Genomic DNA, 13,159 nt, shown 5'->3' on the forward strand with positions numbered 1-13,159 from the left:
TTCAAGAAACACAGCAAAAAGCTTGTCCATATATGATGGGTTAGAGAAGATTTAGAAAGGCATCCCTTAATCCTGCAGGACAGGATACCATCTTTGCAGATGGAGCAATGTGAAAATTGCTCCGCAGGCTTACATTGCATGGGTAGTGTGTTTTAAAGTTGCCTACTAACAAAAGCCAATGCAGACTGAGACTGTAGTTTGGTTTATCTGCAGCAGTTTCACACCATTTTGCTCCAGGTTTGTTTTAATTACATAAACAAGTACAGAGTTTTGGCAGCAGATCTACAAAGTAGATTGACAAATGTTGGAACTGATGAGGCCACAGAAATTCTGAATTAATTTCTTTAATGAAGTAGAAGCTCAGTTCACTGACAGCTCATGGAAAGCAAAAGGACAGTTTGTAAAATTGAATGTAGAAGCATTTTTTAAATCAAGCACTAACAGCTGATCAGCTTCTAGTTTTTGCAGGCCTAGGAAAGAGTTCTTTTGTTTGGCTAATTTAGAAATTAGATCCTTGCTGCTGAAATCACTACAAAAATTAGAGAACTTATGTGTCTAGGTTATATGAGGTAAATTTCCCATCTAACATGAAGACGTGATACAGCAACCTAGAAAAGCTACTCAGGATTTTGTTTAGTTAGTGCCTAGGGGAAACACTGATATAAACTGCCTTGAATTCCATGAGGGAATAAAGGCAGGAGAGAAAAAAAGTCTACTTTCAAAAGAGAAAAGAAATTGCATTGGTATATACTGTACCTTTTTCTCCAGGAATTCCTGGGAGACCCACCATACCTGAAAGAGAACACACAGGTTTGGCTAATATGTTGATACTTCTGTGTCTTGTGGCCAGTTTAAAAAGGATGTTAAGAAACATTAGGAACAGAATAGAAAATGGTACAGGCAACAGGATTATGTTCACACTTTCAATCAGCCTTTTGCACGTCTTAATGAGGCTCTTCCATAAGTCTAAAAATGGCACCTACAGCTTAGGTTTGGTATTGTGTTTTGTTCCCTTACCATCGTTGCCTTGTTCACCCTTGTCACCCTTCTGCCCTGAAGCACCAGTTGGTCCTCTTGGCCCCACATCTCCTTTATCACCAGGTTTTCCTTGAATTCCTGGAGAGCCTATTAAACAAAACTCATTTTAGATTTTAGGCCCTAAAGTGTTTGTGTATGGGGAATGTTACTTACTTAATGTACCATCAACTTTCTTCTCAGGTACTTAATAAACAACCCATTTATATTATTATCAACTATATTAAGTTGATTTAGTATGATTCAGAAGCCACATATTTTCGAACTATCCCATAGTCAATAGGGAATAGTCTTGTGACTGGCTGGTTGAGACCTCTCGTGTGTATTTTGTATTTTTGTTCTGAATGCAGTTTGGTATAGTGGTTAAGAGTGGCAGGATTCTAATCTGGAGAACCAGGTTTGATTCCCCTCTCCTCTGCTTGAAGCCAGCTGAGTAACCTTGGGCCATCACAGGTTTTTCAGAGCTCTCTTAGCCTCACCCACCTCACAGTGTGATTTTGTGAAGATAATAATAACACATTTTGTAAACAGCCATGAGTGGGTGTTAAGTTATTCCTGAAGGGTGGTATATAAATCAAATTTTGTTGTTTGTTGTTGTTGTTGTATTATTATAAGATGTGGTCCTCAGAACTGGTCACTACAAACACAGACTGTGATTTTACAGACCCGCCATTTAAGGGAAGGTCCTCACTGAAATCTTGTGCCCTTTGTCATATATGAAAACAATTCAAAGAATTCAATTCTGTGAAATTTTGGTCTTTTGGATACATCGAAGTTATGCTGGAATCAAAGGGACAGTTCCTGTGAAGGGGTTGTCTAAGGGTTGATACTCATATCAGAAGCTTTTAGGAAGTTATCATGGTACTTATAAATATAATAGAGATGGGATTGGAGGGAAAATCAGTTTATTTTTAGATATACATTATTTTTTAGATATACATTATTAAAACACAAAACCCTCTTCCTCACACACATAGAAAGGCAACACAGAACCATTAGTAGTCCAATTCCCTCTGTCTGGAAACAGGAACCTATGGCTCTGTACTCTAGTACCCTAAAAAGTAAGCCACCTGAGATCATGGGTGAGGAAGTTCTCCTAGCTTCGACATCCTCTCAGGCTCCAGAGTGACCCTATGCACTCAAGTGACCCAATGGCTCCCCATAACCTAATACTCTTTTAGGTCAGACTTGGTCTTTGCCTAGGCAATGAGGAGTGGCTCTTGTGCCTGTACAGTGGTTACTCTGGCAACTTCAGCTATTGAGACAGTGGCATAATTTTACTCAATGAACTGCACAATCATCCATCTTAGCTTGCAGTCCATTTTCTTTTTCAGTTTTCATGTCCTGCATGTAACAAATGCCATCTACAACAGTAATCGTTTCAGACATAGGACTGTGTAGTTTTTTATTTGTTATGATTGATACTATGCCCCCACCCCCCATTGCAAAGGAGGAGAGGGTGAAGTTGCTGTAATCTCTCCTCCCCCTCTTCTTTGCCCCTATCCATTCCCAGGGCTCAGCTCTGCCACCAGCAGTGCAGGCAGCAACGAGCATGGCTTATACCCATTGCCCCCCAATGCAGCAGTGCCATCAGGCTGCAGCGTTGCGGTGTTGGGCCATAAAAGGTAGACTAAATTTAGAACTGAGTCCTATTTCAAACAGTCTGAAACCCACTGCTCTAAGGTGACTAGAGGGAAAGAGGCCAGAGATAACGTGCCTTTAAGGATTATGCAGGGAAAAGATATTTGTCATACAAGGGCAAGGAAAACTGCACTTTCAACTTTCCCACTTGTTATGGAGCTGATATAAAGTCATTGCACCCTGTGGTTTGCACACCAGAAACAGGGACAGAAGGTGCTGGATTCTGAACATTTAGTGTGTTTTTTGTCTACAGTTCAGATAAATGAGTTGTTAGAAAGGCAGCTATTAACTAGTTGAAACCTTTTGCCCAATACAAAGCTTGTGGTAAATAGCCATACCTTGAGATCCCTTTTCTCCCATGTCTCCTTTTATTCCTGGTTCACCTTTTAGCCCATGAACAGCAAGATTACTTCCATCTCCCTTTTCACCTGGGATACCTGGACGAAAAAGACGTGTGTATGTGTTTACTGCACATAGTGGTTGCAGTCCTCCTGATATCATAGGAGTATTCCTATTGACTTCTTTTGGAGCTATTCTCATAGGTGGCATGATGAATGTGAATTTACAATGGCTGTAGCCAAGTATAATGATCACAATTGCTGTAGGACATCCTGTTGTCAGTAACTTATGCCCTATGCTGTTTCTCCTCATACATTTGCACTTGCAGATTGGTGGAATAGGCTTGCTTGAGAAAAATGCATTGATCATCTAAATCTACTCCTTTGTCTGTGTAATGTTTACATAACTCCTTTCAACATCAAAGGGTCGAAACTGCTTTGGGAGGGCACGTAGGGGAAAATGGAATGCTGCACTAGATTGATAATTGGGCCTACCAAGAACTCGTCTTCATGTTCTTAAATTCGTAAGAGGAAGTAGTTTTGTTCAAAGGAGACAAAGGGAGTTACCAAATGGACTGGTGTAAATCTAGGTTACCATGCCACTGCAATTAACCTGAAATTATGGAAAGGTAGCATAAAAAGGGTTTTAATGGATATATAAATGTGTAGAATGCTAGTGGCATGACATGGGCACTCATTCATCTGTAGCCAGTGAAAGGAAAGTGCATCACCCAACATACCTCGGTCTCCTTTGGTTCCCTTTGGTCCTGCTGTTCCTAAGATTAAAGTACATGGACATTGTTAATAATAAAGATGTGACAAGGAGGTGGAACATCCCATACTTTTTAGTTTCCATCACTCCATTTTATTTCTTTATCTGAAAGATATCTACTTTGCTACTTCATATGAATATCTGCAGAGAGGCTTACAAAAATTAAGCATCAGTACAGCAATAAAACCATGTAAAACTGTACAAATAACAACAACAACTGGAAAAAAGATTAACAGTAAGGAAATACAAATGGCAGTGGACAATTAAAATATAGAAAATCCTAGAAATGTAGTACTACTTAAAAACAATAAAATGTAAAGGAAATGGCGGGATTAAAACATCAAAAAGTTAAATGATAAAATAAGTGTTTCACCCTTTTCTCCCTTAGAACCAGGAGGCCCACTCATTCCTGGAAATCCTAAAAAGTAAATAAAAACATTAAGGTTGTATGTAGTTCTATGAGAATTTACTTCTGACAAAAGACCAGAGAACTGGGAGAGCAATCCTGAGCAGGTCTCCTCTGAATCCTGCTCAGATCTATTCAATGGGATTAATTCCCAGAGAAGTATTCTTAGGTGCAATTCTAAGCACAGTTACTCCTCTCAAAGTCCATTAACATCAATGGACTTAAAGGGCATAACTTTGCTTAAGATCACACTGTCACTCACAGTGGGACTTACAGTGCAATCCTATGCAGAGTTACCTCAGTCTAACCCCACTGAAATCAATGAGCTTAGACTGGAATAACTCTTCTTAGGATTGCACTGACAGTTATGTGTAAATATGCATAGGCTTAGGCTGCACATGCTCCTATACAAGAACACTTGCTGCAGGTCAGTAAAGAAGTACAGCTATATAAAGAAATATCTGGAAACATGCAAGGAGAAGAGCTGGGGGGAAGGGGGAGCTGCAATGGAAAAAACGTGGGCAGAAGTATCAAGCACCCCTTGCCCCCAGTGTTTCTGCTCTCTACCCCATGCCCCCTGTATTTGCTTTTCCTGAGAAGAGGATTCTGTTTTTTTGTTGCATACATTTGCATGAAATTTTAGTTTGACTTGGATGCTGCACATGAACATTGCAAGGTAAAAATGTCTATTGCTTTCTGGAAGTGATTATGTTATAGATTATATAGAATCCTTTGATGATCTTACTGAAATATGACCTAACAAAAATATGTCTCAAATGCTGTTGTGAAGATGACCGTCTTCAGAACACCTCAGTTATCAAGTTTGGTACAGATATTTGGTATTAATCTTTCTGTTAACTGAGATGTACCATTCCATAGAGCGCCTGATCTAGGGCTGCCCGCGCCAGGGGCAACCCTTGGCCGGCCACCTTGCGCGCGCTGCGTGATGATGTCACTTCGGTGACGTCATCACGCAGGACGGAACGGAGGCAGCGTGCCGGGCTGGGAAGCCGCCTGCGCCATTCGCCTCCCCGCAGGCGAATGGCGCGGGCGGCCTCACAGCCCCCAGCACTGCTTTCGCCTGCCCCGCAGGACAGGGCGCGGCCGGCTTGCCGGGCACCCCCTGCCCTGCAGGGGCAGGCAAAAGGCAGCGCGGCCAAATGCGCTGCTTTCGCCTGCCCCGCATGACAGGGGGCAGCCAGCTTGCCGTGCACCCCCTGCCCTGCATGGCAGGCAAAAGGCAGCGCAGGGGGCTGCGAGGCCACCCATGCCATTCGCCTGCCCTGCAGGACAGGGGGCGGCTGGCTTGCCACGCACCCCCTGCCCTGCATGGCAGGCAAAAGGCAGCGCAGGGGGCTGCGAGGCCACCCGTGCCATTCGCCTGCCCTGCAGGACAGGGGGCGGCTGGCTTGCCACGCACCCCCTGCCCTGCAGGGCAGGCAAAAGGCAGTGCAGGGGGCTGCGAGGCCACCCGTGCCATTCGCCTTCCCCGCAGGACAGGGGGCAGCTGGCTTGCCACGCACCCCCTGCCCTGCAGGGCAAGCAAAAGGCAGCGCGGCCGCCCGCGCCATTCGCCTGCCCCCCAGGACAGGCGAATGGTGCGGGCGGCCCCGCAGCCCCCCACACTGCCTTTTGCCTGCCCTGCAAGACAGGGGGTGCGCAGCAAGCTGGCCGCCCCCTGTCCTGCGGGGCAGGCGAAAGGCAGCATGGGGGGCTGCGAGGCTGCCTGCGCTGTTGCCTGCACCCTCTGGCAGCTGCTCCTGGCGCCCCCTCCCTGGTGGCGCCGGGGGAAGACTACCCCCCTGTCCCCCCTCGATCCAGCCCTGATTCCATAAATCAACCAAAACTTCAGAGTGAAGGATGCCTGTAAAATTTCCTTGTTTACTTTCACTCTAACAAGCCTACCCTATTCTCCCTTGATTGATCCCTGAGAGGAATTATTTATTTCAAATTAATGCATAAGTTCACAAGGAAGCTGTTGGGGAGATCCTAAGTAGGACTACTCAGCAATAAACCTGCATTATTCAGTGGGGATTACTTCCAGGAAAGCATTCTTAGGATTGTGGCCTGGATCTGTCACAAAGACACAGACTTACGACTTTTGGAAGTTCCTGCTGTGGATTCAGTGCAAACACTACATAAGGCTTGGTGTGCTATAAGATTATAGGGAATTTCCTAGGTGGGTAGTTGTATAATGCCAGAGAAACTAATTACCGCTGTCTCCTTTTTGTCCTGGAAGTCCAGTACCTGAAATACCAAACAAATACCAATTTGTTTTAAAATCTGTTTAGTTTGTTCAAAACTATTGAATACTCACTCTAGGCCTTGCTTACCTGGATCCCCTTTGCTTCCTCTTAAGCCGGGTTCTCCTTTTTCACCCTTATCACCTGAAAAATGGCCAAACATATATATTTGGCTGGTTAGAAAATGCAATAATTTTTAAGGCTGTAGCCCTGTCCCTAATTTGACTAGAGAAATTAAAATTAGCATCTTTGTGGGTTTCACATTCAACCTTATTGGTCTTCTTCTCTATGTGAGTCACCAACTTCATGTTGTCATTGTAGTACAATGGCATTTGATATAGTTTTAAGTTTTTCACAGTTTGGAATCTGGCTCCCAATATATTTTGACATCTTTTAATGAACAGCCAATGTGCATGCAAACTGACCTTTATTGCCTTTGTCACCTTTTGTCCCTGGAACTCCTCTTTCTCCTTTGGCACCTGAATATGGAAAAAAAGTCCAGTTTTGATTTAATTTTACTGAGTGCCTAAAAGGCAGAAAGTGAAAACAAGTCACAAGCAAAGAAGGAAGGTCTTGAACAAGCCGCACAGACAAAGGGACCAGAAGGTCCTAAGAGACCTGAATACAATCTAATAGTTTTTAATCATAAAAGTGCAAGTGCAAAGGTGCATTAATTCTCATTGCGATTCTAACTATACCTCCCTACTGTTCTATTTAAATCGACAATGCCAACAATACACTTGACCCAATGCTTAATAAATGCATATCATTCCATCAAAGAAGAATTAAAGTTCCTCAAAAGAAGCAGAATGTCCATCCATATTCACAAAATGCAATCCACAAGGTAAGTATCTGTTTGTAATCAATAATTATAAGGCATTGTTTCATCTTTCTTGCAGGCAGGACTCCGTCGGAGGGCTGACAGGACAAAAGCCGGGGAGCAAGATAAAGAGAAAAAATTCTCCTGGGCTGTTGGCAACAGGTGTGCTAGCCCTTGTTACATCCTGTTTCGCGCTGCTTTGTCAAGCCAATCATTCACTGCCTAAAACACAAAATTCCATATGATAGAAGTGCACAATAAATACCATCATATAATAAGCATACAGTACAAAATTTAAAATACAAATCTTTACATAGTCTCTCTACTCAATCATTTGTTAACAGACTTTGCTAAGTTCCTTCCTAGTTCCGTAACCAATTACGAGGGCAACACGTTATATATGTCAATTACGCAGTGCTGATGCTCCCCATCTTAAGCGTTGTGGCAGCTAATTCAAATGCAGTCGCACAAAAACTTCTGTTACGTATTGAAGCTGAGTGGATTTTTAGATTAGATAGTCTCGCCCCCTTAGGACAGAATAACGAAACAGATTTTTCTGCTTTTTTGTAAAACTGCTAGGTTGGATTCCAAAATGATTTGTAGTGATATCACTTTAAGCCTTCTTAGCATTAGCACAGCGTAATTGACATATATAATGTGTTGTCCTCATAATTGGTTACGGAACTAGGAAGGAACTTACCAATGCTTGTTAGAAATTGCCTGTTAACAAATGAGTGAGTAGAGAGACTATGTAAAGATTTATATTTTAAATTTTGTACTGTATGCTTATTATATGATGGTATTTATTGTGCACACATAAAGTATCATATGGAATTTTGTGTTTTAGGCAGTGAATGATTGGCTTGACAAAGCAGCACGAAACGGGATGTAACAAGGGCTAGCGTACCCGTTGCCAACAGCCCAGGAGAATTTTTTCTCTTCGTCTTGCTCCCCAGCTTTTGTCCTGCTGGCCCTCCAACGAAGCCCTGCCTGCAAGAAAGATGAAACAATGCCTTATAATTATTGATTACAAACAGATACTTACCTTGTGGATTGCATTTTGTGAATATGGATGGACATTCTGCTTCTTTTGAGGAACTTTAATTCTTCTTTGATGGAATGATATGCATTTATTAAGCATTGGGTCAAATGTATTGTTGGCATTGTCCATTTAAATAGAACAGTAGGGAGGTATAGTTAGAATCGCAATGAGAATTAATGCACCTTTGCACTTGCACTTTTATGATTAAAAACTATTAGATTGTATTCAGGTCTCTTAGGACCTTCTGGTCCCCTTGTCTGTGCAGAAAGTGAAAACAGACAAGCATTTATAAATTCTGGTTTGCCTGGTTTACATTTAGGAGCTCAGTCCACTGAGTTCTATATCATAGTTATTGGTAACCAAAGCTATCCAAATAGAGTGTTAAAATCAACTCACATTTTGGTAAAACTTAATATATGTTAAAAAATAGTTTGTCTCCCTTCTAAACTATAACATGAAAAGTGACACTGCCTGCACATATTTTTTTAAAATTCTTATTTTAAATTATTTTAAATTCTTCAGAAATTTGAGCTGACCCATGTAAACTTTGGCTATCTTGACTGACAGATATTTTCTCCCAGATACTGAATTCAGAATAATCTTCCTTTAAATGGATTTCTCTATTTCAATATGTTTGCCCCACTTTTCTCTCCAATGGGGGGGGGGAGACCCAAAGCAGTGATCGCATAATCCTCTCCTCCATTTTGTCCTCACAACAACCTGGTGAAGTAGGATAGGCTGCGAAAGAGTAATTGGACCAACATCACCTAGCAAGGTTCCATGGCAGAGTGAGGATTTCAACCTGAGTCTCCCAGTCTAACCACTACAACATGCTAGATCAAGTTGCATATTAATTAAATGCATCAACTGTGTTGCTGCTATAGAAATTAGGGTTAGAGTAATAGAAGAAAAAATTAAAGATGGTAAGTGGAATATATACCTACCTGGAGGTCCTGGAATACCTTTGTCTTCACATTTTTCTGAAATAGATATTAATATCTGTTGACAGTGAGACTTTAAAACACCCACCAATAGTACAACAAGGCTGCAATGTCAACAAAACCTTAGTCTTGTGGAGATGTGCTTAGTTTTTTCCCCAAGGATAATAAGCCCTGTGCTGAATTCCAGTAACATATGTATCATCTCCCCATTTGTACCTATGCAACACCTATATTTAGCTCAGCAAGGTCTCCTGGCTGTCCCGTCCATTTGGGTGGTTCTGTCTGCCTCTGTTTGGTCTCAAGCATTTTCTTTCTTTTTTTAAAAATAATTTTTTATTTTAATTACTAATATCAAAACTACAAACAGAAAAAGGAAAAAGGAAACAAGGGGGGAGGGAAAAACAACATAAGAACACAGACTACAACTACAAGTATTGAATTCCCTTCATAATACAATTATTTAAAGTTAAACTTTCTAATATGCTATAAACAGAAAACACACACTACGTCTACGTCTTGTATTCCCTTCATGCTGCAATTTTTCTTTAAAGTTAACTTTCTAACATGCTATCAGATTGGTAGATCTTATACAATACAGACAACGTTCAGGATCAGGTCTTCTTCCCCCCCGCCCCCGCGTCTCGGTCTCAGTTCTCTCTGTGCAGCTACAATAGCTGCACTCATTCCCTCCTGCCCCCCCACTCTCCCCTTCAGACTTTGGACTTTCTTCTTGCTCAAACTCTTGATGATTAAGCACAAAATCCCTCAGCTGTACTTCCGATATTATCTTGTAGGCTTGGTCTTTATATCTAAACCAGATGCCTTCCGGAAATAACCATTTGTATTTTATATCACGCTTTCTCAGAAGAGCTGCGAACCTTTTGTATTTGAATCTTCTTTTCCGAGCTAAAAATGGAACGTCCTTCAATATCTTAACCTTGTTGCCAAGGAAGTCCAAGTCCACGTTAATCGAATTATATAAAATGGTGTCCCGAGTCTTCTTAGATAAAAAGTCAATAATAATCTCGCGAGGCAGCTGACGCTTCGCTGCATATTTTGAAGATGTCCGACGGACTTCCAGAATATTGCTTTTTAACTCTTCTTTAGTTGCCTTTGCGAATGACGCCAAAAGTTCCGACACCAGATCCTTTAAATTTTCACTTTCCTCCTCCTTCACATTCTGTAAACACAATACCGTCTGAGCACGATCCACTTGTAGTCCTATCAATTGATTCTCCAAAAGCTTTACTTCTTTGTTTGTAGCTCTCATGAGTGTTGGATTTTCACGAGCAGATTTCTCTGCCTTGAGTGCTACATCTTTAATGGTTTTCACTTCGTTTTCAACTGAGCCAACCCTTTGTCCGATTTCATTTAGCCTATCAACAAAGGGCTTCATAGCTTCAACGACCGACCGTTTAACCACCTCTTCAAGAGTCTCTCCCTTCCCCTGCAACGCAGCCGAAACCGATTTGCCCACAGCAGGGCTCTGCTTTTTCGTCGCCATCTTAGGGGGGGGGAGTCTGCCAACTAAGTTCCAAAACTCAATGAAGGGGAAGATATCCGAACCTTCTTAAGCTTCAACTCCCACCAATCCTTCGCATACGCTTACAGTAACAGAAGGGATCCGCTTACTTACAGGCTTTCCACCTTAAATCTGCTTGTTGCCGTTCTCCATGGCCCGGCAGCACGCGATGTGCTGTGCAAGTCTGCCGGCCTCCATAGGAGCAGACGGGCTATTTACCCCCTGGATCGACTTCAGGGGGCTCTTCCCGCAGCGCTCCGGACCCTGACCCCCTACCTGGGAGTCCTGGGGGTTAACCCTCGCAGGTCAACCACCCGGTCAGGCTGCTTGGCCGCTTCCTCCCAGACCTGCAGAGAGGAGAGTCCAACATGGCCGGGAAAACAAAACCGAATCTGGTCTCAAGCATTTTCACTGGCTGCCCCATCACTGTGGAACAGTCTATCCAATGTTATCAGACAAGCCTTCTCCCACTTCTGGTATTCAGAAACCTCTGCAGAGCAAAGCTCCTTAAAGAGACTTTTTGAGGGCACTCAATAGCTCTTTCCCTGACCTGAATAGCCCAGGAGAGCCTGATCTCATCAGCTCTCAGAAGCTAAGTCAGCCTTGGTTAGTAATTGGATGGGAGACCTCTAACGAAGACCAAAGTTGCAGAGGCAGGCAATGGCAAACCACCTCTGTTAGACTCTTGCCTTGAAAACCCCCACCAGGAATTGCCATAAGTCAGTTACGACTTAAGGGCAGGATTTCCTTTTTTTTTTTAATTATAAATTTTATTTCATAACAAATAACAACAACAGCAACAACATTTTGAAACATAAACCAATACGGTAAGTACAACAACAAGGTACTTGAGAGATAATTTACAATCATAATATGAGACTAACGCTCAAACATGGTTTAGAACTTCAAATTTTTACCAAGTGATACATAATATGATAGGTTTAAATTTGAGAAGCAGAATCATAACATTGACTATTCTTCCATAGTATTGGTCCCTACTGTACCAATATATTTTGATACAAAGAACTCAAAGGCTGCATGTCAATCTTTTCAATAAAATCAAAAAAAGGCATCCATTTTCCATAAAATTTAGTTTTTGCATTTATTGCGTTGGCAGATTGAATCCTGTCAGTAATTTTTTCAATTATAAATTGGTCCCAGACTCTAGAGTACCACTGAGACACTGACGGGGGGTGATGATTCTTCCAATTAAGAGCTATTAATGACTTAGCTGCATTCAATAAGCTTGTAATGAGTTGTCTGTATATGATTGGAATTTGGGTTTCATGCCAGAGGTCTAGGAATATTAGTTTGGGATCCAGTGGAATTTTGTAAGATGTTATGTTTTGTATTTGATCTATACTATCACCCCAAAATTTGGTTATAACGTCACATTTCCACCAACAATGTGCGTAGGTGCCAATCTCTCCGCATTTCCTCCAGCAAAGTGGGGAGTAAGATGGCATAATTTTGGAAAGTTTTTCAGGAGTGGTGTACCATCTTGTGAGAATCTTAAAAGTCTGGAGTCGTATATTAATTTCATGGGACTTTAATAGAGGGGAGGACCAGATTTGTGACCATTGTTCCTGTAAAATTGCTGTATCACAGTCCTGTTGCCATTTATCTTGGTAAATATACTTGTTTGGTTTGGTGTTGTGTAATAACATATTGTACATCTTAGAAATTAGGCCTTTTTCTGTTTTGAAGTTTGGATCTAGTATTTTTTCAAAGTCAGTTTTGGGTTTATGAAGTATTTCTTTGAGTTTTATTCGTGTAGCCATATAGGAGATTTGGAAATAAATGAACCATGGAATTGAAACCTTAGTTATCTTTTCGATTTCAGCTTTAGTTTTAAGGCCTTGTTTTGTTGTTAAATCTGAGAGCTTTAATAAATCCAAGTTTGTCCAATAGTTCCTTATGGTTTGGAGTTTGCCTGGTGGGTAGCAGTCTTGTGACAAAAAGGAAGAGTAGCGCGATATTTTGGGGAGTAATTTTCTTTTGTATGTGTCCCATACTTTGAGTAAATGAGTTATAAAAATATTGTTTTGAAGTTGTTTTGGACGGTAAGAATGTTTACACCAAAGCGTTTCATGGAAGGATAAAGGCGAAATAAAGGAACTTAATGTTTGAATCCACTCAGTGTTACAATTTTTTTTCAGGGATTGTACTATTTTGGTAAGATGTATTGCATCGGCATAGGTGAGGATGTCTGGATATTTGACACCGCCGTTACTATTAAGTTGTCTCAAAATTTGGAAAGAAATTCTGGGTTTCTTATAATTCCATAAGAACCTATTCAAAATGGTTTGCCATTGATGTAGAATGGATTTCGGTGGGAGAGTAGGGATTGTGCAGTAAGTTTGGGAAGAATAAAAGTTTGGGAAGAATAAAAGCTTTAA

General features: G+C 41.5%; 1 protein-coding gene across 1 annotated transcript in view; it reads right to left on the reverse strand.

The window, feature by feature from the left end:
- Positions 1 to 13,159, reverse strand: part of MARCO (macrophage receptor with collagenous structure) — a 42,482-nt gene that overhangs the window by 13,745 nt on the left and 15,578 nt on the right. Inside the window, exons 4-12 of the mRNA XM_054971877.1 lie at positions 9,242 to 9,277; positions 6,861 to 6,914; positions 6,526 to 6,579; positions 6,407 to 6,439; positions 4,160 to 4,204; positions 3,755 to 3,790; positions 3,015 to 3,113; positions 1,018 to 1,125; positions 757 to 792 (exon numbers count right to left, since the gene is read on the reverse strand). Coding sequence (XP_054827852.1) covers positions 757 to 792; positions 1,018 to 1,125; positions 3,015 to 3,113; positions 3,755 to 3,790; positions 4,160 to 4,204; positions 6,407 to 6,439; positions 6,526 to 6,579; positions 6,861 to 6,914; positions 9,242 to 9,277 — 501 coding nt within the window. The remainder of the gene's footprint in view (positions 1 to 756; positions 793 to 1,017; positions 1,126 to 3,014; positions 3,114 to 3,754; positions 3,791 to 4,159; positions 4,205 to 6,406; positions 6,440 to 6,525; positions 6,580 to 6,860; positions 6,915 to 9,241; positions 9,278 to 13,159) is intronic.

This window comes from Eublepharis macularius, chromosome 2 (assembly GCF_028583425.1).
Source record: "Eublepharis macularius isolate TG4126 chromosome 2, MPM_Emac_v1.0, whole genome shotgun sequence".
Taxonomy (NCBI): domain Eukaryota; kingdom Metazoa; phylum Chordata; class Lepidosauria; order Squamata; family Eublepharidae; genus Eublepharis; species Eublepharis macularius.